The sequence below is a fragment of the Panulirus ornatus genome, chromosome 7 (genome assembly GCF_036320965.1).
Source record: "Panulirus ornatus isolate Po-2019 chromosome 7, ASM3632096v1, whole genome shotgun sequence".
Lineage (NCBI taxonomy): Eukaryota > Metazoa > Arthropoda > Malacostraca > Decapoda > Palinuridae > Panulirus > Panulirus ornatus.
The window spans coordinates 48,984,972-49,009,095 of NC_092230.1; the positions used below are offsets into that span (position 1 = coordinate 48,984,972).

The 24,124-nt window shown below is 40.8% G+C and overlaps 1 protein-coding gene across 1 annotated transcript in view; it reads left to right on the plus strand.

Moving 5' to 3' along the window:
- Window positions 1–24,124, plus strand: part of Pde8 (phosphodiesterase 8) — a 302,345-nt gene that overhangs the window by 154,999 nt on the left and 123,222 nt on the right. The window contains exons 9-12 of the mRNA XM_071663763.1: window positions 10,280–10,447; window positions 19,508–19,738; window positions 20,001–20,140; window positions 23,065–23,207. Coding sequence (XP_071519864.1) covers window positions 10,280–10,447; window positions 19,508–19,738; window positions 20,001–20,140; window positions 23,065–23,207 — 682 coding nt within the window. The remainder of the gene's footprint in view (window positions 1–10,279; window positions 10,448–19,507; window positions 19,739–20,000; window positions 20,141–23,064; window positions 23,208–24,124) is intronic.

Consider the following 24,124-nt stretch of genomic DNA (forward strand, 5'->3'; position numbering starts at 1 on the left):
ACACATGTACATATTCATACTTGCTGCCTTTATTCATTCCCATCACCACCCCGCCACACATGAAATAGTATCCCCCTTCCCCCGTGGGGTAGCGCTAGGAAAAGACAATAGGTCACTTTCATTCACACTTGCATGCAAGGGTGGCGGGGGACAATAAATTGGGAGGTAAGTTTGAATGGAGAAAAACTGGAGGAAGTGAAGTATTTTAGATATATGGGAATGGATTTGGTGGCAGATGGAACCATGGAAACTGAAGTGAGTCACAGGGTGGGGGAGCGGGCAAAGGTTCTGGGAGCATTGAAGAATGGGTGGAAGGCGAGAACGTAATCTCATAGAGCAAAAATGGGTATGTTTGAAGGAATAGTGGTTCCAACAATGTTATGCGGTTGTAAGGCACGGGCTATAGATAGGGTTGTGCAGAGGAGGGTGGCTGTGTTGGAAATGAGATGTTTCAGGACAATATGTGGTGTGAGGTGGTTTGATCAAGTAAGTAATGAAAGGGTAAGAGAGATGTGTGGTGATAAAAAGAGTGTGGTTGAGAGAGCAAAAGAGGGTGTATTGAAATGGTTTCGTCACATGGAGAGAATGAATGAGGAAAGATTGACAAAGAGAATATATGTGTCAGAGGTGGAGGGAACGAGAGGTGGGAGACCAAATTGGAGGTGGAAGGATGGATTGAAAAAGATTTTGAGCAATCGGGGCCTGAACATGCAGGAGGGCGAAAGGCATATAGGGAATAGAGTGAATTGGAATGATGTGGTATACCGGGGTCGATGTGCTGTCAAATGGATTGAACTAGGGCATGTGAAGTGTCTGCTGTAAAAGATGGAAAGTTTTGTGGGGCCTGGATGTGGAAAGGGAGCTATGATTTTGGGGCATTACGCATGACAGCTAGAGACTGAGTGTGTGTGAATGTGGCCTTTGTTGTCTTTTCGTAGCACTGCCTCGCACGCACGCGGGGGGGATGCCATTTCATGTGTGGCGGGATGGTGGTGGGAATGGATGAAGGCAGCATGTATGAATATGTAAATGTGTATATATGTATATGTCTGTGTATGTATATGTATGTATACGTTGAAATGTATAGGTATGTATATGTGTGTGTGTGTGTGTGTGTGGGCGTTTATGTATATTCATTTGTATGTTGGTGGGTTGGGCCATTCTTTCGTTTGTTTCCTTCCGCTACCTCGCCAATACGGGAGACAGCGACAAAGTATAATAGATAGAAATATGTTTATTTACATATTTTGCTTTGTCGCTGTCTCCCGCGTTTGTGAGGTAGCGCAAGGAAACAAACGAAAGAAATGGCCCAACCCACCCCATACACATGTATATACATACACGTCCACACACGCAAATATACATACCCATACATCTCAATGTGCACATATATATACACACACAGACACATACATATATACACATGCACACAATTCACACTGTCTGCCTTTATTCATTCCCATCGCCACCTCGCCACACATGGAATAACATCCCCCTCCCCCCTCATGTGTGCGAGGTAGCTCTAGGAAAAGACAACAAAGGCCCCATTTGTTCACACTCAGTCTCTAACTGTCATCCAATAATGCCCGAAACCACAGCTCCCTTTCCACATCCAGGCCCCACAGAACTTTCCATGGTTTACCCCAGACGCTTCACATGCCCTGGTTCAATCCATTGACAGCACGTCGACCCTGGTATACCACATTGAGCCAATTCACTCTATTCCCTGTATGCCTTTCACCCTCCTGCATGTTCAGGCCCCGATCACTCAAAATCTTTTTCACTCGATCTTTCCACCTCCAATTTGGTTTCCCACTTCTTGTTCCCTCCACCTCCAACACATATATCCTCTTGGTCAATCTTTCCTCACTCATTCTCTCCATGTGCCCAAACCATTTCAAAACACCCTCTTCTGCTCTCTCAACCACGCTCTTTTTATTTCCACACATCTCTCTTACCCTTACATCACTTACTCGATCAAACCACCTCACACCACATATTGTCCTGAAACATCTCATTTCCAGCACATCCACCCTCCTGCGCACAACTCTATCCATAGCCCACGCCTCGCAACCATACAACATTGTTGGAACCACTATTCCTTCAAATGTACCCATTTTTGCTTTCCGAGATAATGTTCTTGACTTCCACACATTCTTCAAGGCTCCCAGGATTTTTGCCCCCTCCCCCACCCTATGATTCACTTCCGCTTCCATGGTTCCATCCGCTGCCAGATCCACTCCCAGATATCTAAAACACTTTACTTCCTCCAGTTTTTCTCCATTGAAACTTACCTCCCAATTGACTTGACCCTCAACCCTACTGTACCTAATAACCTTGCTCTTATTCTCATTTACTCTTAACTTTCTTCTTTCACACACTATACCGAACTCAGTCACCAGCTTCTGCAGTTTCTCACATGAATCAGCCACCAGTGCTGTATCATCAGCGAACAACAACTGACTCACTTCCCAAGCTCTCTCATCCCCAACAGACTTCATACTTGCCCCTCTTTCCAAAACTCTTGCATTCATCTCCCTAACAACCCCATCCATAAACAAATTAAACAACCATGGAGACATCACACACCCATGCCGCAAACCTACATTCACTGAAATATATATATATATTCATATTATACTTTGTCGCTGTCTCCCATGTTAGTGAGGTATGTATGTATGTATACGTGCGTGTGTAGGTGTTTATGTATATATATGTGTATGTGGGTGGGTTGGGTCATTCATTGTCTGTTTCCTTGCACTACCTTGCTGACGTGGGAGACAGCAGTTAAGTATAATGATAAAGAAATGAATGATATGTATATATATATATATATATTTTTTTTTTTTTTTTTTTATACTTTGTCGCTGTCTCCCGCGTTTGCAAGGTAGCGCAAGGAAACAGACGAAAGAAATGGCCCAACCCCCCCCCATACACATGTATATACATACGTCCACACACGCAAATATACATACCTACACAGCTTTCCATGGTTTACCCCAGACGCTTCACATGCCTTGATTCAATCCACTGACAGCACGTCAACCCCGGTATAACACATCGCTCCAATTCACTCTATTCCTTGCCCTCCTTTCACCCTCCTGCATGTTCAGGCCCCGATCACACAAAATCTTTTTCACTCCATCTTTCCACCTCCAATTTGGTCTCCCTCTTCTCCTTGCTCCCTCCACCTCCGACACATATATCCTCTTGGTCAATCTTTCCTCACTCATCCTCTCCATGTGCCCAAACCACTTCAAAACACCCTCTTCTGCTCTCTCAACCACGCTCTTTTTATTTCCACACATCTCTCTTACCCTTACGTTACTCACTCGATCAAACCACCTCACACCACACATTGTCCTCAAACATCTCATTTCCAGCACATCCATCCTCCTGCGCACAACTCTATCCATAGCCCACGCCTCGCAACCATACAACATTGTTGGAACCACTATTCCTTCAAACATACCCATATATATATATATATATATATATATATATATATATATATATATATATATATATATATATATATATATATCTTTTCTTTCTTTTAAACTATTCGCCATTTCCCGCGTTAGCGAGGTAGCGCTAAGAACAGAGGACTGGGCCTTTTTTGGAATATCCTCAACTGGCCCCCTCTGTTCCTTCTTTTGGAAAATTTAAAAAAAAAAAAAAAAAAAAAAAATACTTCCCACGTATTCCCTGCGTGTCATAGAAGGCGACTAAAAGGGGAGGGAGCGGGGGGCTGGAAATCCTCCCCTCTCGTTTTTTTTTTTTAATTTTCCAAAAGGAGGAACAGAGGGGGGCCAGGTGAGGATGTCCCACAAAGGCCCAGTCCTCTGTTCTTAACGCTACCTCACTAACGTGGGAAATGGCGAATAGTTTAAAAGAAAAGAAAGAAAGAATATATATATATATATATATATATATATATATATATATATATATATAGAATTGGGCCAGGTGAGGGTATTCCCTCAAAGGCCCAGGCCTCTGTTCTTAACGCTACCTCGCTAATGCGGGAAATGGCGAATAGTTTGAAAGAAAGAAAGATATATATATATATATTTTTTTTTTTTTTAACTATTCGCCATTTCCCGCGTTAGCGAGGTAGCGTTAAGAACAGAGGACTGGGCCTTTTTTGGAATATCCTCACCTGGCCCCCTCTGTTCCTTCTTTTGGAAAATTAAAAAAAAAAGAGAGGGGAGGATTTCCAGCCCCCCGCTCCCTCCCCTTTTAGTCGCCTTCTACGACACGCAGGGAATACGTGGGAAGTATTCTTAATCCCCTATCCCCAGGGATAATATATATGTATTGTTGACTGGTTGGTAAGGTTATTTAATGTATGTATGACTCATGGTGAGGTGCCTGAGGATTGGCGGAATGCGTGCATAGTGCCATTGTACAAAGGCAAAGGGGATAAGAGTGAGTGCTCAAATTACAGAGGTATAAGTTTGTTGAGTATTCCTGGTAAATTATATGGGAGGGTATTGATTGAGAGGGTGAAGGCATGTACAGAGCATCAGATTGGGGAAGAGCAGTGTGGTTTCAGAAGTGGTAGAGGATGTGTGGATCAGGTGTTTACTTTGAAGAATGTATGTGAGAAATACTTAGAAAAGCAAATGGATTTGTATGTAGCATTTATGGATCTGGAGAAGGCATATGATAGAGTTGATAGAGATGCTCTGTGGAAGGTATTAAGAATATATGGTGTGGGAGGCAAGTTGTTAGAAGCAGTGAAAAGTTTTTATCGAGGATGTAAGGCATGTGTACGTGTAGGAAGAGAGGAAAGTGATTGGTTCTCAGTGAATGTAGGTTTGCGGCAGGGGTGTGTGATGTCTCCATGGTTGTTTAATTTGTTTATGGATGGGGTTGTTAGGGAGGTAAATGCAAGAGTCTTGGAAAGAGGGGCAAGTATGAAGTCTGTTGGGGATGAGAGAGCTTGGGAAGTGAGTCAGTTGTTGTTCGCTGATGATACAGCGCTGGTGGCGGATTCATGTGAGAAACTGCAGAAGCTGGTGACGGAGTTTGGTAAAGTGTGTGGAAGAAGAAAGTTAAGAGTAAATGTGAATAAGAGCAAGGTTATTAGGTACAGTAGGGCTGAGGGTCAAGTCAATTGGGAGGTGAGTTTGAATGGTGAAAAACTGGAGGAAGTGAAGTGTTTTAGATATCTGGGAGTGGATCTGTCAGTGGATGGAACCATGGAAGCGGAAGTGGATCATAGGGTGGGGGAGGGGGCAAAAATTTTGGGAGCCTTGAAAAATGTGTGGAAGTCGAGAACATTATCCCGGAAAGCAAAAATGGGTATGTTTGAAGGAATAGTAGTTCCAACAATGTTGTATGGTTGCGAGGCGTGGGCTATGGATAGAGTTGTGCGCAGGAGGATGGATGTGCTGGAAATGAGATGTTTGAGGACAATGTGTGGTGTGAGGTGGTTTGATCGAGTAAGTAACGTAAGGGTAAGAGAGATGTGTGGAAATAAAAAGAGCGTGGTTGAGAGAGCAGAAGAGATTGTTTTAAAATGGTTTGGGCACATGGAGAGAATGAGTGAGGAAAGATTGACCAAGAGGATATATGTGTCGGAGGTGGAGGGAACGAGGAGAAGAGGGAGACCAAATTGGAGGTGGAAAGATGGAGTGAAAAAGATTTTGTGTGATCGGGGCCTGAACATGCAGGAGGGTGAAAGGAGGGCAAGGAATAGAGTGAATTGGAGCGATGTGGTATACAGGGGTTGACGTGCTGTCAGTGGATTGAATCAAGGCATGTGAAGCGTCCGGGGTAAACCATGGAAAGCTGTGTAGGTATGTATATTTGTGTGTGTGGACGTGTGTATGTACATGTGTATGGGGGGGGTTGGGCCATTTCTTTCGTCTGTTTCCTTGCGCTACCTCGCAATACGCGGGAGACAGCGACAAAGTATAAAAAAAAAAAAAAAATATATATATATATATATATATATATATATATATAAGGGGGTGACTGTATTGTTGACTGGTTGGTAAGGTTATTTAATGTATGTATGACTCATGGTGAGGTGCCTGAGGATTGGCGGAATGCGTGCATAGTGCCATTGTACAAAGGCAAAGGGGATAAGAGTGAGTGCTCAAATTACAGAGGTATAAGTTTGTTGAGTATTCCTGGTAAATTATATGGGAGGGTATTGATTGAGAGGGTGAAGGCATGTACAGAGCATCAGATTGGGGAAGAGCAGTGTGGTTTCAGAAGTGGTAGAGGATGTGTAGATCAGGTGTTTGCTTTGAAGAATGTATGTGAGAAATACTTAGAAAAGCAAATGGATTTGTATGTAGCATTTATGGATCTGGAGAAGGCATATGATAGAGTTGATAGAGATGCTCTGTGGAAGGTATTAAGAATATATGGTGTGGGAGGCAAGTTGTTAGAAGCAGTGAAAAGTTTTTATCGAGGATGTAAGGCATGTGTACGTGTAGGAAGAGAGGAAAGTGATTGGTTCTCAGTGAATGTAGGTTTGCGGCAGGGGTGTGTGATGTCTCCATGGTTGTTTAATTTGTTTATGGATGGGGTTGTTAGGGAGGTGAATGCAAGAGTTTTGGAAAGAGGGGCAAGTATGAAGTCTGTTGGGGATGAGAGAGCTTGGGAAGTGAGTCAGTTGTTGCTCGCTGATGATACAGCGCTGGTGGCTGATTCATGTGAGAAACTGCAGAAGCTGGTGACTGAGTTTGTAAAGTGTGTGGAAGAAGAAAGTTAAGAGTAAATGAGAATAAGAGCAAGGTTATTAGGTACAGGAGGGTTGAGGGTCAAGTCAATTGGGAGGTGAGTTTGAATGGAGAAAAACTGGAGGAAGTGAAGTGTTTTAGATATCTGGGAGTGGATCTGGCAGCGGATGGAACCATGGAAGCGGAAGTGGATCATAGGGTGGGGGAGGGGGCGAAAATTCTGGGAGCCTTGAAGAATGTGTGGAAGTCGAGAACATTATCTCGGAAAGCAAAAATGGGTATGTTTGAAGGAATAGTGGTTCCAACAATGTTGTATGGTTGCGAGGCGTGGGCTATGGATAGAGTTGTGCACAGGAGGATGGCTGTGCTGGAAATGAGATGTTTGAGGACAATGTGTGGTGTGAGGTGGTTTGATCGAGTGAGTAACGTAAGGGTAAGAGAGATGTGTGGAAATAAAAAGAGCGTGGTTGAGAGAGCAGAAGAGGGTGTTTTGAAGTGGTTTGGGCACATGGAGAGAATGAGTGAGGAAAGATTGACCAAGAGGATATATGTTTCGGAGGTGGAGGGAACGAGGAGAAGAGGGAGACCAAATTGGAGGTGGAAAGATGGAGTGAAAAAGATTTTGTGTGATCGGGGCCTGAACATGCAGGAGGGTGAAAGGAGGGCAAGGAATAGAGTGAATTGGAGCAATGTGGTATACCGGGGTTGACGTGCTGTCAGTGGATTGAATCAAGGCATGTGAAGCGTCTGGGGTAAACCATGGAAAGCTGTGTAGGTATGTATATTTGCGTGTGTGGACGTATGTATATACATGTGTATGGGGGTGGGTTGGGCCATTTCTTTCGTCTGTTTCCTTGCGCTACCTCGCAAACGCGGGAGACCGGCAAAGTATAATAAAAAATATATATATGTATATATATATATATATATATATATATATATATATATATATATATATATATATATATATATATTTCTTTCTTTCTTTTTTCTTTCATACTATTCGCCATTTCCCGCATTAGCGAGGTAGTGTTAAGAACAGAGGACTGGGCCTTTGAGGGAATATCCTCACCTGGCCCCCCTTCTCTGTTCCTTCTTTTGAAAAAAAAAAAAAAAAATATATATATATATATATATATATATATATATATATATATATATATATATATATATATATATATATATCACTTCCCAAGCTCTCTCATCCCCAACAGACTTCATACTTGCCCCTCTTTCCAAAACACTTGCATTCACCTCCCTAACAACTCCATCCATAAACAAATTAAACAACCATGGAGACATCACACACCCCTGCCGCAAGCCTACATTCACTGAGAACCAATCACTTTCCTCTCTTCCTACACGTACACATGCCTTACATCCTCGATAAAAACTTTTCACTGCTTCTAACAACTTGCCTCCCACACCATATATTCTTAATACCTTCCACAGAGCATCTCTATCAACTCTGTCATATGCCTTCTCCAGATCCATAAATGCTACATACAAATCCATTTGCTTTTCTAAGTATTTCTCACATACATTCTTCAAAGCAAACACCTGATCCACACATCCTCTACCACTTCTGAAACCACACTGCTCTTCCCCAATCTGATGCTCTGTACATGCCTTCACCCTCTCAATCAATATCCTCCCATACAATTTACCAGGAATACTCAACAAACTTATACCTCTGTAATTTGAGCACTCACTCTTATCCCCTTTGCCTTTGTACAATGGCACTATGCACGCATTCCGCCAATCCTCAGGCACCTCACCATGAGTCATACATACATTAAATAACCTTACCAACCAGTCAACAATGCAGTCACCCCCTTTTTTAATAAATTCCACTGCAATACCATCCAAACCTGCTGCCTTGCCGGCTTTCATCTTCCGCAAAGCTTTTACTACCTCTTCTCTGTTTACCAAATCATTTTCCCTAACCCTCTCACTTTGCACACCACCTCGACCAAAACACCCTATATCTGCCACTCTATCATCAAACACATTCAACAAACCTTCAAAATACTCACTCCATCTCCTTCTCACATCACCACTACTTGTTATCACCTCCCCATTTGTGCCCTTCACTGAAGTTCCCATTTGCTCCCTTGTCTTACGCACTTTATTTACCTCCTTCCAGAACATCTTTTTATTCTCCCTAAAATTTAATGATACTCTCTCACCCCAACTCTCATTTGCCCTTTTTTCACCTCTTGCACCTTTCTCTTGACCTCCTGTCTCTTTCTTTTATACATCTCCCACTCAATTTCATTTTTCCCTGCAAAAATCGTCCAAATGCCTCTCTCTTCTCTTTCACTAATACTCTTACTTCTTCATCCCACCACTCACTACCCTTTCTAATCAACCCACCTCCCACTCTTCTCATGCCACAAGCATCTTTTGCGCAATCCATCACTGATTCCCTAAATACATCCCATTCCTCCCCCACTCCCCTTACTTCCATGAGTCAGTTGTTGTTCGCTGATGATACAGCGCTGGTGGCTGATTCATGTGAGAAACTGCAGAAGCTGGTGACTGAGTTTGGTAAAGTGTGTGAAAGAAGAAAGTTAAGAGTAAATGTGAATAAGAGCAAGGTTATTAGGTACATTAGGGTTGAGGGTCAAGTCAATTGGGAGGTGATTTTGAATGGAGAAAAACTGGAGGAAGTGAAGTGTTTTAGATATCTGGGAGTGGATCTGGCAGCGGATGGAACCATGGAAGCGGAAGTGGATCATAGGGTGGGGGAGGGGGCGAAAATTCTGGGAGCCTTGAAGAATGTGTGGAAGTCGAGAACATTATCTCGGAAAGCAAAAACGGGTATGTTTGAAGGAATAGTGATTCCAACAATGTTGTATGGTTGCGAGGCGTGGGCTATGGATAGAGTTGTGCGCAGGAGGATGGATGTGCTGGAAATGAGATGTTTGAGGACAATGTGTGGTGTGAGGTGGTTTGATCGAGTAAGTAACGTAAGGGTAAGAGAGATGTGTGGAAATAAAAAGAGCGTGGTTGAGAGAGCAGAAGAGGGTGTTTTGAAATGGTTCGGGCACATGGAGAGAATGAGTGAGGAAAGATTGACCAAGAGAATATATGTGTTGGAGGTGGAGGGAACGAGGAGAAGAGGGAGACCAAATTGGAGGTGGAAAGATGGAGTGAAAAAGATTTTGTGTGATCGGGGCCTGAACATGCAGGAGGGTGAAAGGAGGGCAAGGAATAGAGTGAATTGGAGCGATGTGGTATACCGGGGTTGACGTGCTGTCAGTGGATTGAATCAAGGCATGTGAAGCGTCTGGGGTAAACCATGGAAAGCTGTGTAGGTATGTATATTTGCGTGTGTGGACGTATGTATATACATGTGTATGGGGGTGGGTTGGGCCATTTCTTTCATCTGTTTCCTTGCGCTACCTCGCAAACGCGGGAGACAGCGACAAAGCAAAAAATAAAAATAAAAAAAAAATATATATATATATATATTATATATATATATATATATATATATATATATATATATATATATATATATATATATATATATATATGTTTGTGTGTGTGTGTGTGTCTGTTCTTTATTCCAGATTGTTACAGAGGTGTCAACTGTTGGAGGGGTTCTCAATGACTTGCTCCAGATCGAACACACAGAACTCTCTAGCCAGTCCCAGCTTCGAGCAATGCAAGCAGTTTTCTCAGCCTTAGATTCTTGTAAGGAAGTAGTGCACATAACCGATACTCAGCACAAAATACAGGTGAAATTCATGTAGTTTTTTAGATGTTGGAATACATGTTAGAAATTCAAAATAGTCTGTAACAAGAGGTTTCTCTGATACATTTTGCTTTTATCACAAGTCATAAGACCAGCTTCCTTGAAATATTTTTTGCTTCAGCACCATTTTCATTCTCTCAATAATTCTGTTCCTAATTCCACGGGATGAATCAGTTGAATACAGCCTCATAGTTTACTCATACTCATCCTCATTCCATGTCTGGTGAGTGAAAGTAAATAATGAACCTCTGAAGTCATGTAAGTTGCGAATATGATGTTTTCATCAGCAAATATGATTATTATTTTATCCGTGGGGTTAGGGGAGAAAGAATACTACCCATACTACCCATTCCCTGCATGTCATAGATGACCAAAGGGGTGAGAGTAGAGGGCTGGAAGTTCTCCCCTCCAATTTTGCTTTTCCAGGGGAAGGAACAAAGAAGGGAGCCAAGTGAGGATTTTTCCCTCAAAGGCTCAGTCATCTGTTCCCTACGCTATCTTGTGAGATGGGAAATGGTGAATATTATGCATAAAAAAATCATTATGCTTTATTAATGGCAGAAACATATATTTCCTTTCCCATTTACATGGGGTAGATGAGTACATACAATTATCTTTCATGGGAATCGGTTCTGCAGAACTGGTTTTCTTAACCCCAATCCAAGAGGCTGACAGAGGGCAGGGATACTGAGTTCCCTAAGATAGACTTTCTATATATATCAATAAAACCACAGTTTTCTGATGAATTATGATCCTATGCCACAACCCCATTCCCCCAACTTATGAAAGATTTGTATTTATTCCATTCTGTGCAGGCTGTTTCAACAGCAACACCTAAGATAACTTATGTTGACAGCATGGTGCAGCATTAGCATGACTTTCTAATATTTTGCTCCTGAGCTATTGTCAGAAAGAATGATGGTGACAGTATAAAGATATGGCAACACTTGAAACTGATTCCAGACAGTGAGCCAATTGTTTTTGCATATATAGGTCAGTAGCCATCAAAATGTTAGAGGAAAGAGTATGATATCCACTCACTGCCAGACCATCTTCAGCCCCTGTCAGCCCATCTGAAGCCCAGGACATAGATACTCTGAGAGCTGTTGATATCTTGGATGCAATAGACGATGGTGAACTTTGTGAGTTAGAATGTAAAGAAGAAACAGAAAAAAGTGAAACATGACAGTGATGGCTCTAAAATTGTAGAGCTAGATTATGCTCATAAACAACAAAAACTGCTGTCCATGCAGTATTGAAAGATTGAATATGTATACATGTATGTAATGAAAAAATTATTGGAATTCTAAATAAGACCTTGGAGACAGAAAGTGAGTAAAGAAACAAATGGCTCATCATCAACGGTCTTCCCAGAGTTGCCAGATGGAAACAGTGTGCTGTATTTGTGAAATGATTATAGCCTTATCCTTTATTTTATTCAGACAAATATACTTTTTCTCCATGGAGTCAGTCATTCTATATGATACAAAAATGCTAGACAGATTAGGTAGAAGTGTTAAGTAGGAACATTAGTTTGGAGTCTCTGCAAACACTGCACTGGAGTTGCCCTTTGCCAGTGGCCTGTTAAGGGTGAGGCACTAAAGGCTATGGAGTGGCACTGGAGTTCACTAGTTATGGAGAGACTATTACTGTGGCCACCCCCTTGAGGGAGTTCCTGGTGGGAAGAGGCATCAAAGATATAGACAGATAGATAGACAAACAAGGACTTACACAAGTAAATTGAAGAAAATATGTTCTGAGAGATATTTCCAAAGAAGGTCTTTGCATTGTTTAAATGCATATAACTGGTGATATGTATTCACAAAAAAGTATACTCAGACAAATTTATTTGTGCTAAAAAGTAAACAATAAAAAACCAAAATGTAGAGTGTAATGAAAGCAAAAAAGAAATAAATTGGAAAGGGAAAATCTCAGAAGTACACTCATGCATTTGATAATGCTAACAGGAGTATCCCTCATACACAATCAAACTTTGACCCTTCTACAAGAGGGTAAGGGATGCTAGTGGAGTATTATGTCATTTTTGTTCAGAGAGAAGTATTCTGCTAATATCCTAAGTCAAAATATTAAATAATTAGCTTTTTGATATATTCGAATCCCCTACAAGGGGGGGGGGTATCTTAAATATACAGCAGGGTACAGTGAATGGGTTAATTGTGTTTACACAGACATTTGCAAGTTTCATGGGTATGTTTGAAGGAATAGTGGTTCCTGCAATGTTATATGGTTGTGAGGCGTGGGCTATAGAGTTATGCGGAGGAGGGTGGATGTGTTATAAATAAGATGTAGGACAATATGTAGTGTGAGGTGGTTTGATTGGGTAAGTAATGAAAGGATAAGAGAGATGCGTGGTAATAAAAAGAGTTTGGTTGAGAGAGCAGAATAGGGTGTTTTGAAATGGTGGTCACATGGAGAGAATGGGTGAGGAAAGATTGACAAAGAGGATGTACATATCAGAGGTGGAGGGAATGAGAAGTGGGAGACCAAATTGGAGGTGAAAAGATGGAGTGAAAAAGATTTTGAGGGATCGGGGCCTGAATATGCAGGAGGGTGAAAGGCATGCAAGGAATAGAGTGAATTGGAATGATGTGGTATACCGGGGTTGACGTGCTGTCAGTGGATTGAATCAGGGCATGTGAAGCGTCTGGGGTAAACCATGGAAAGCTGTGTGGGGCCTGGATGTGGAAAGGGAGCTGTGGTTTCGGGCATTATTGCATGACAGCTAGAGACTGAGTGTGAACGAATGAGGCCTTTGTTGTCTTTTCCTAGCGCTACCCTGCACACATAAGGGGGGAGGGGGATGGTATTCCATGTGTGGCGAGGTGGCGATGGGAATGAATAAAGGCAGACAGTGTGAATTGTGTGCATGAGTATATATGTATGTGTCTGTGTGTGTATATATATGTGTACATTGAGATGTATAGGTATGTATATTTGCGTGTGTGGACGTGTGTGTATATACATGTGTATGGGGGTGGGTTGGGCCATTTCTTTCGTCTGTTTCCTTGCGCTACCTCGCAAACGCAGGAGACAGCGACAAAGCAAAATAAAAAAAAAAATATATATATATATATATATATATATATATATATATATATATATATATATATATATATATATATGTATATATATATATATATATATATATATATTAAATTTTAGGGAGAATAAAAAGATGTTCTGGAAGGAGGTAAATAAAGTGCGTAAGACAAGGGAGCAAATGGGAACTTCAGTGAAGGGCGCAAATGGGGAGGTGATAACAAGTAGTGGTGATGTGAGAAGGAGATGGAGTGAGTATTTTTAAGGTTTGTTGAATGTGTTTGATGATAGAGTGGCAGATATAGGGTGTTTTGGTCGAGGTGGTGTGCAGAGTGAGAGGGTTTGGGAAAATGATTTGGTAAACAGAGAAGAGGTAGTAAAAGCTTTGCGGAAGATGAAAGCCGGCAAGGCAGCAGGTTTGGATGGTATTGCAGTGGAATTTATTAAAAAAGGGGGTGACTGTATTATTGACTGGTTGGTAAGGTTATTTAATGTATGTATGACTCATGGTGAGGTGTCTGAGGATTGGCGGAATGCGTGCATAGTGCCATTGTACAAAGGCAAAGGGGATAAGAGTGAGTGCTCAAATTACAGAGGTATAAGTTTGTTGAGTATTCCTGGTAAATTATATGGGAGGGTATTGATTGAGAAGGTGAAGGCATGTACAGAGCATCAGATTGGGGAAGAGCAGTGTGGTTTCAGAAGTGGTAGAGGATGTGTGGATCAGGTGTTTACTTTGAAGAATGTATGTGAGAAATACTTAGAAAAGCAAATGGATTTGTATGTAGCATTTATTGATCTGGAGAAGGCATATGATAGAGTTGATAGAGATGCTCTATGGAAGGTATTAAGAATATATGGTGTGGGAGGCAAGTTGTTAGAAGCAGTGAAAATTTTTTATCGAGGATGTAAGGCATGTGAACGTGTAGGAAGAGAGGAAAGTGATTGGTTCTCAGTGAATTTAGGTTTGCGGCAGGGGTGTGTGATGTCTCCATGGTTGTTTAATTTGTTTATGGATGGGGTTGTTAGGGAGGTAAATGCAAGAGTTTTGGAAAGAGGGGCAAGTATGAAGTCTGTTGTGGATGAGAGAGCTTGGGAAGTGAGTCAGTTGTTGTTCGCTGATGATACAGCGCTGGTGGCTGATTCATGTGAGAAACTGCAGAAGCTGGTGACTGAGTTTGGTAAAGTGTCTGAAAGAAGAAAGTTAAGAGTAAATGTGAATAAGAGCAAGGTAATTAGGTACAGTAGGGGTGAGGGTCAAGTCAATTGGGAGGTAAGTTTGAATGGAGCAAAACTGGAGGAAGTAAAGTGTTTTAGATATCTGGGAGTGGATCTGGCAGCGGATGGAACCATGGAAGCGGAAGTGGATCATAGGGTGGGGGAGGGGGCGAAAATCCTGGGAGCCTTGAAGAATGTGTGGAAGTTGAGAACATTATCTCGGAAAGCAAAAATGGGTACATTTGAAGGAATAGTGGTTCCAACAATGTTGTATGGTTGCGAGGCGTGGGCTATGGATAGAGTTGTGCACAGGAGGATGGATGTGCTGGAAATGAGATGTTTGAGGACAATGTGTGGTGTGAGGTGGTTTGATTGAGTAAGTAACGTAAGGGTAAGAGAGATGTGTGGAAATAAAAAGAGCGTGGTTGAGAGAGCAGAAGAGGGTGTTTTGAAATGGTTTGGGCACATGGAGAGAATGAGTGAGGAAAGATTGACCAAGAGGATATATGTGTAGGAGGTGGAGGGAACGAGGAGAAGTGGGAGGCCAAATTGGAGGTGGAAAGAATGAGTGAAAAAGATTTTGTGTGATCGAGGCCTGAACATGCAGGAGGGTGAAAGAAGGGCAAGGAATAGAGTGAATTGGATCGATGTGGTATACCGGGGTTGACGTGCTGTCAGTGGATTGAATCAGGGCATATGAAGCGTCTGGGGTAAACCATGGAAAGCTGTGTAGGTATGTATATTTGAGTGTATGGACGTATGTATATACATGTGTATGGGGGGGTTGGGCCATTTCTTTCATCATGTTTCCTTGCGCTACCTCGCAAACGCGGGAGACAGCGGCAAAAAAATAAGAAAAAAAAAAAAAGAATATATATATATATATGTCAGAAAGAGAGACTTTTGGATGTTAATGTGCTGAGAGGTGCAACTGGAGGGATGTCTGATCATTATCTTGTGAAGGCTAAGGTGAAGATTTGTATGGGTTTCCAGAAAAGAAGAGTGAATGGTGGGGTGAAGAGGGTGGTGAGAGTAAGTGAGCTTGGGAAGGAGACTTGTGTGAGGAAGTACCAGGAGAGACTAAGTACAGAATGGAGAAAGGTGAGAACAATGGAAGTAAGGGGAGTGGGGGAGGAATGGGATGTATTTAGGGAAGCTGTGATGGATTGCGCAAAAGATGCTTATGGCATGAGAAGAGTGGGAGGTGGGTTGATTAGAAAGGGTAGTGAGTGGTGGGATGAAGAAGTAAGATTATTAGTGAAAGAGAAGAGAGAGGCATTTGGACGATTTTTGCAGGGAAAAAATGCAATTGAGTGGGAGATGTATAAAAGAAAGAGACAGGAGGTCAAGAGAAAGGTGCAAGAGGTGAAAAAGAGGGCAAATGAGAGTTGGGGTGAGAGAGTATCATTAAATTTTAGGGAGAATAAAAAGATGTTCTGGAAGGAGGTAAATAAAGTGCGTAAGACAAGGGAGCAAATGGGAACTTCAGTGAAGGGCGCAAATGGGGAGGTGATAACAAGTAGTGGTGATGTGAGAAGGAGATGGAGTGAGTATTTTTAAGGTTTGTTGAATGTGTTTGATGATAGAGTGGCAGATATAGGGTGTTTTGGTCGAGGTGGTGTGCAGAGTGAGAGGGTTAGGGAAAATAATTTGGTAAACAGAGAAGAGGTAGTAAAAGCTTTGCGGAAGATGAAAGCCGGCAAGGTAGCAGGTTTGGATGGTATTGCAGTGGAATTTATTAAAAAAGGGGTGACTGTGTTATTGACTGGTTGGTAAGGTTATTTAATGTATGTATGACTCATGGTGAGGTGCCTGAGGATTGGCGGAATGCGTGCATAGTGCCATTGTACAAAGGCAAAGGGGATAAGAGTGAGTGCTCAAATTACAGAGGTATAAGTTTGTTGAGTATTCCTGGTAAATTATATGGATGGGAGGGTATTGATTGAGAGGGTGAAGACATGTACAGAGCATCAGATTGGGGAAGAGCAGTGTGGTTTCAGAATTGGTAAAGGATGTGTGGATCAGGTGTTTGCTTTGAAGAATGTATGTGGGAAGTACTTAGAAAAGCAGATGGATTTGTATGTAGCATTTATGGATCTGGAGAAGGCATATGATAGAGTTGATAGAGATGCTCTGTGGAAGGTATTAAGAATATATGGTGTGGGAGGCAAGTTGTTAGAAGCAGTGAAAAGTTTTTATCGAGGATGTAAGGCATGTGTACGTGTAGGAAGAGAGGAAAGTGATTGGTTCTCAGTGAATGTAGGTTTGCAGCAGGGGTGTGTGATGTCTCCATGGTTGTTTAATTTGTTTATGGATGGGGTTGTTAGGGAGTTGAATGCAAGAGTTTTGGAAAGAGGGGCAAGTATGAAGTCTGTTGTGGATGAGAGAGCTTGGGAAGTGAGTCAGTTGTTGTTCGCTGATGATACAGCGCTGGTGGCTGATTCATGTGAGAAACTGCAGAAGCTGGTGACTGAGTTTGGTAAAGTGTCTGAAAGAAGAAAGTTAAGAGTAAATGTGAATAAGAGCAAGGTAATTAGGTACAGTAGGGGTGAGGGTCAAGTCAATTGGGAGGTAAGTTTGAATGGAGAAAAACTGGAGGAAGTAAAGTGTTTTAGATATCTGGGAGTGGATCTGGCAGCGGATGGAACCATGGAAGCGGAAGTGGATCATAGGGTGGGGGAGGGGGCGAAAATCCTGGGAGCCTTGAAGAATGTGTGGAAGTCGAGAACATTATCTCAGAAAGCAAAAATGGATATGTTTGAAGGAATAGTGGTTCCAACAATGTTATATGGTTGCGAGGCGTGGGCTATGGATAGAGTTGTGCGCAGGAGGATGGATGTGCTGGAAATGAGATGTTTGAGGACAATGTGTGGTGTGAGGTGGTTTGATCGAGTAAGTAACGTAAGGGTAAGAGAGATGTGTGGAAATAAAAAGAGCGTGGTTGAGAGAGCAGAAGAGGGTGTTTTGAAATGGTTTGGGTACATGGAGAGAATGAGTGAGGAAAGATTGACCAAGAGGATATATGTGTCGGAGGTGGAGGGAACGAGGAGAAGTGGGAGACCAAATTGGAGGTGGAAAGATGGAGTGAAAAAGATTTTGTGTGATCGGGGCCTGAACATGCAGGAGGGTGAAAGGAGGGCAAGGAATAGAGTGAATTGGATCGATTTGGTATACCGGGGTTGACGTGCTGTCAGTGGATTGAATCAGGGCATGTGAAGCGTCTGGGGTAAACCATGGAAAGCTGTGTAGGTATGTATATTTGCGTGTGTGGACGTATGTATATACATGTGTATGGGGTGGGTTGGGCCATTTCTTTCGTTTGTTTCCTTGCGCTACCTCGCAAACGCGGGAGACAGCGACATTGAAAAAAAAAAATGTCAGAAATGAAGGGAATAAGGAGAATGGGGAGACCAAAATGGAGATGGTAGAATGGAGTGAAAAAGATTTTATGCGACTGAGGACTGAACATGCAGGAGGGTCAAAGGTGTGCAAGGGATAGAGTAGATTAGAATGAAATAGTATTGTGAGGTCGACATGCCAGGGCATGTGAAGCATCCAGGATAAACTGTGGAAAGGTTTGTGGGACCTGAATGTGGATAGGGAGCCATATTTCCAGTGCATTACACGACATGACAACTAGAGAATGGATGTGAGTGAATGTGGCCTTTCTTCCTCTGCTCCAGGTACTATTTCACTAATGCAGAAAAATGGCTGTTAAGTTTAGGAGATTCTATTGCCATGGTCACTTCCTTATGGGAGTTCCAGAAAGGAACAGGCATCAGAGATATAGGTAGATAAATAGAATACAAAGTTCGTATTATTACACTGTCATGACTGATTACAGAGAGAGAAAGAGAGAGAGAGAGAGAGAGAGAGAGAGAGAGAGAGAGAGAGAGAGAGAGAGAGAGAGAACTAGAATATAATATACCAGTTACCACTGGGCTGGGCAGGAAGATGATTTAAGAAAGACCTCACCTCTTTCAATTTACAGACTCAGGTTAACTATGTTTTGGGGAACAAATTTCGAATTTTTTGATTTATAGTATCAAATGATTTAAATAAACAAACATTTTGATTCATATTAATATTTCTACAAAGTTTCATAAGAGACTATTCAGTAGTATTTGTGATCTTTACTAAGTTATTGTATATGATAACCTTGACACTGCGTTAGTTTTATGACCAAAATCTCTTAAGGTGGACAGATATTGCATTAGCTTCTTGACCATATTGAACACTATTTTTATGTTGGTTAACTGTAGCACTTAGAATCTTACCAGTTTGACCAGTGTAAGAATGATCTCACTCTGTACAGGGGATACTGTTCACACAATATCCCCTGTACCCATTGTTGAATTGATCACAACCTCACAGAGGATATTGTACACACAATATCCCTGATAAATTTTAAGGACTTTACACGACAGAGACTAACCTTGAATATATTATAACAGATATTGCCCAACACATCTTGCCTGACTTAGTTTAACTATGAAACATTTTTGCTCCCTGTGTAAAAGAGAAAGGTAAAATTCTGATTTATGCATTGATTTGTGTTGTAGCTTTTGCATGCAAATAGGAACTGTTGTGAAGTCATTGCCCCAACCAAGGTATTGTTTCTCAGTATCTTGACCCAGTTTCTAAGTTTCATCATCTTGTACGCTTAATATTTTGAGTGAAACTGACTGTTAGACCTTGTCTGTTCATTTTGATTATTGTGAATAGAAAACAAGCATATCTAAGTATTTCTTTTTTCCTTTACCAGTATGTTAATCGTGCATGTGAAAACCTGTTGGGATACTCACTGGATGAGGTGGCTGGTCGCAATTTGTGGGAATTACATACCTGCGATAATCACAAATATGATGTAAAAGCTTTTGACCACAGACCTTCAGTTGATTTTAAAACATCACTGGAGCATCAAAGAGTGGGAACAGACCACAGACAGCAGTTGGATCACCGGCAATCAATTGACCACAAATCTAGCGAGCCAAAAGTGAGTGCAAGTGTAGGAGAGGTTAAATTGATACCACAAGATAATGCTAGTTAGTGTGTAAGATTATGAAGTAAATGGTTATAATTGCTATGTATAGAAACACAGAGATGAATTATTTAAGAGTAAAATTCTGTTCATTTTGCTTTGAAAAAAAAATACTTTTATTTACATGTGACATTGATGCATAATTATGTAAGTGTAATTTTGTTTTTTTAGCTCTGTCTGAAAAATGTTCATACTTACATGTGACAACTGTTTGCAGGTCAACCTTGACATCTCAGAGGCTGTCAACATGCAAATGAGGCGTGGAAGGGAATGGGAAGGGGTGGTCTCTTGCCGACGGAAGTCTGGTGACACGATACACTTACCCTCTAAAGTTATCCCAGTTGCACCATTTACAAGGTAAACAGCTTTGTTGTGATACAGTGTTATGATGCCAATTTTCCAACATTAGCACATTAATATGCTTAATTTGTTTTTCTCCCGGTACTCTGTATATCTCCTTTTGCAGTGCAGCTGGTCTTCATTCAGATCCTTCTCTTTTTCTTTCTTTCAAACTATTCGCCATTTCCCGCATTAGCGAGGTAGCGTTAAGAACAGAGGACTGGGCCTTGAGGGAATACCCTCACCTGGCCCAATTCTCTGTTCCTTCTTTTGGAAAAAAAAAAAAAAAAAAAAAAAAAAAAGACTCTGATATAATATAACTGTATGAAAGCATCTTGCATATGAAATGATAAATGGCTCCAGCTACCTTGCAACATTTCAACTTAGATAAGACTTTCATTACTTCTATCTTCACCAAACCACTTTCCAAGACTCTGTTACTTCACATATCTCCCTGACCTTCACACCCTACATCTGCCACCATATTATCAAATGCATTCAACAGTCCTTCAAAATACTCACTCCATCTGCACCACACCTCATCTTTACCTGTTTTCAGTTACCCATTTGCCCCATTAACTGATATTCCTATTTATTCTCTTGTTTTCCTCACACATTATCATTATCATGATAACGAAGATGAGAAGAAAGGAGAGATATGTAGTATGTTTGAGATAAAGAACCTAGATGATCTGGCTCTGAGTGAAACAAAATTCAATGATGAAGGGGAAGAACAGTTTGGGAATGTCCTAAGAGTAAAGTCAGGAGTTGGTGTGAGGGTAAAAGCTAAGAAAGGGGTAGCACTATTGCTGAAGCAGGAGTTGTAGGAATGGGGTAGCACTGCTGCTGAAGCAGGAGTTGTAGGAATGTTTAAGAGAGTAAGGAAGCGAGTTCCAAACTGATGTGGGTAAAATTGAAAGTAGAATACGAGAAGTGGGTGATTATTAGTGCTTATGCATCTGACCATGAGAAGAAAGATCATGAGAAGTAAGTGTTTCAGGAGCAGCTGAGTGAGTGTGTCAGCAATTTTCATGCAAGAAACTGGGTATTAGTGATGGGTCATTTAGACGTTAAGGTAAGTAATGTGGCAGTTGAGGGTATAATAGGGGAGCATAGGGTATTCAGGAAGTTGAATGGAAATGGTGAACAGCTTGAGAAGATGAGTGCTGAAAAAGGGCTGGTGACTGGGGATACCTGGCTTAAAAAGAGGGACATACACAAGTATATGTATATATTTATATTTATTTATTTTGCTTTGCCGCTGTCTCCTGCATTAGCGAGGTAGCGCAAGGAAACAGACGAAAGAATGGCCCAACCCACCCACATACACATGTGTATACATACACGTCCACACATGCAAATATACATACATATACATCTCAACGTATACATATATATACACACACAGACATATACATATATACACATGTACATAATTCATACTGTCTGCCTTTGTTCATTCCCATCGCCACCTCGCCACACATGAAATAACAACCCCCTCCCCCCTCATGTGTGCGAGGTAGCGCTAGGAAAAGACAACAAAGGCCACATTCGTTCACACTCAGTCTCTAGCTGTCATGTAATAATGCACCGAAACCACAGCTTTGTGAGTACAAAAGATGGTCAGCGAGCATTATTGAATTAGATATTACTTTATAGACACGCAAAAGATAGATTCTTGGATGTGTATGTTTTGAGAGTGACAAGGATTAAGATATGTAGAGGTTTTCAGACGAGGAAACAGTATGGGTAAGAAGAAAGTGGTGAAAGTAAGTGAGTTTGGAAAATAGACTTGTGTGAAGAAATATCAGGAGAAATAGAGTGTAGAATGGTGAAAGTAAACAAAGCTAGGGGCGTGGATGGTGATTGGGAGATAATTAGGGAAGCATTGCTGGCATGTGCCAAAGATGTGAGCGGCATGCATAAGGTGGAAAGTAGGCAGTTGAAAAAGGGTAGTGAGTGGTGGGATGACAAAGTACAGTTGCTTGTGAAAAAGAAAAGGGGCATATATAGGCAGTAATTACAGGTTAGGAGTACTTATTGGGACTTGTGAGAGGGGAATACATAAGGTGCTAAGAGGAGGCATACAGTACCTCACAGAATTGTTGCAGAAAATGGATAGAGGAACTTTGGTAAAGCACATGTGTGAAATAAACAAAGTTGATTCATGGTGTGACTTCCAAAAATCTTAGAAATCCCTAATCCAGCTGAGGTCTGGCTTCAGGGTTGCTTGATAAGGGAAGTTCAACATGCTGTTCCTTTACGTAATAGTGAACCCATTTACTCTAAAGAAGAAAGCATGTGTTTCATTATGGCCAAGATAATTTTTTCTTTATATTTTTCTTCATGCCTAACTACTTTTACTTTCTTCGCATAGTGGCTTCAGAGCAGACAAATGAATGGTCTCATTTTCATATATCTAATCTCTAGATTTTATGTATGGTGTACTGAAATGTGTCTACCATCAGCAACCAAGCACAACAGAATACTACCTTGTTTTTTCTTTGATATCCATGTTAATTATTGTGGTAAATTCTCCCAGTGTTACTGACTACAAATGAAAAATTCTCACAATAGTGTTTCTCAACTGAATCCGATAATTATTCTTGTTGTTTTGAAATAAAAGAGTCGTTAATGTCACTATTGCAACAGACCTTTAGTGTTGAATGTAGGACAGTCTTTTCACATTGATTTTTTTATTCAGTGCAGAATAACTTAGGAGGTGGTGATATGTGATGAGATAATTATTATATGAAGATTAAAAGGTGTACCACGGAACAGAATCTTGAAGAGGAGCTGGCCCCTTAAGTTCCTACCTTAGGTTATGATGGTTCAGTAAATGGATTGTATGTGAACACTTATCTTGAATGTTCATTGTTCATGTAGTGGTATCTTTTACTGGAAAATTATAAGGTAAAATTGATATAAATCTTCATCCTCAGGAAAAATGAGTATTTTATTTATGTGAGTGATACTCATGCGCTGGATCGGCTGGACTTCTCCACTGTTGATCACTTTCACCCTCGGGGCTCTATCAAATCTCTTAGGAAAGGCTCCCATGACATTCGCTCTTTAAATAGTGATGGTAAGTTGAACCTGATGCAAACATATCTTTCAAGATAGGGTTTTGTCTCAATATTTTTGTTTAATCTTTTTTGGAAAAAGAAATATTTGCAAGAAGAGTAAAAAATGGATATTTTAACATACATTGGAAAAAGAATTGATTGTATTTTGTAAATTTTTATTAGACTTATCATCATATAGATTTCAGTGTGTAGTGAAACTTTTACAGCAAATTCTTATTATGAAGCCTAAAGTTATTCAAACGTCTATGATATTTTTAAGAGATTTATGTTGATGAGAAAGAAGTTAATAATCTGTTCCTTATTGTACACAATATAGAAATTTTTGATAACTGCTAGTCTCATACCAGATTATTTTTAAGGTTTTTATGTTTCCTTTAAGCAAGTGTGATTTTTACTAAGAGCAAGAATCTGATGGTTAAAGGTTTTAGATCTGATTTAGAATTCAGATGAATTAGTGAAGGTTACTTATGTATGATCATCTATACACAAACTTTACTTCATTTCTAATCATCTGTACACCATTCTCTTTATACAACGCCTGATCATGCATATAACTCCTTATCGTTAATTAGCTTGACTGTGCATACACTTAACTAGCCAGATATACTATTTCCATGTGACTTATTTACATTTTCCTTGATATCAAGCACTTGCCATATGTAGAATAAGTATTATTAAACTTGAGATTTTGTTGGGAAAAAATGTAATTATTTTAAAGAGTTCTCTTTTATTTTAGTTTACTGAGAAAACTGCTCATGACATTCAAGTTTAATGTACTAAGAGTTATTTTCATGTTTGAGTTATTAGGATGACAAGATTTTCATGTTTTGATTTGCTGCTTTTCTTGCCTTTACTAATGTGACTTATATATTGTTTGGTGTATGACCCTTAACAAAATTTCATTGCAATTTTCAGA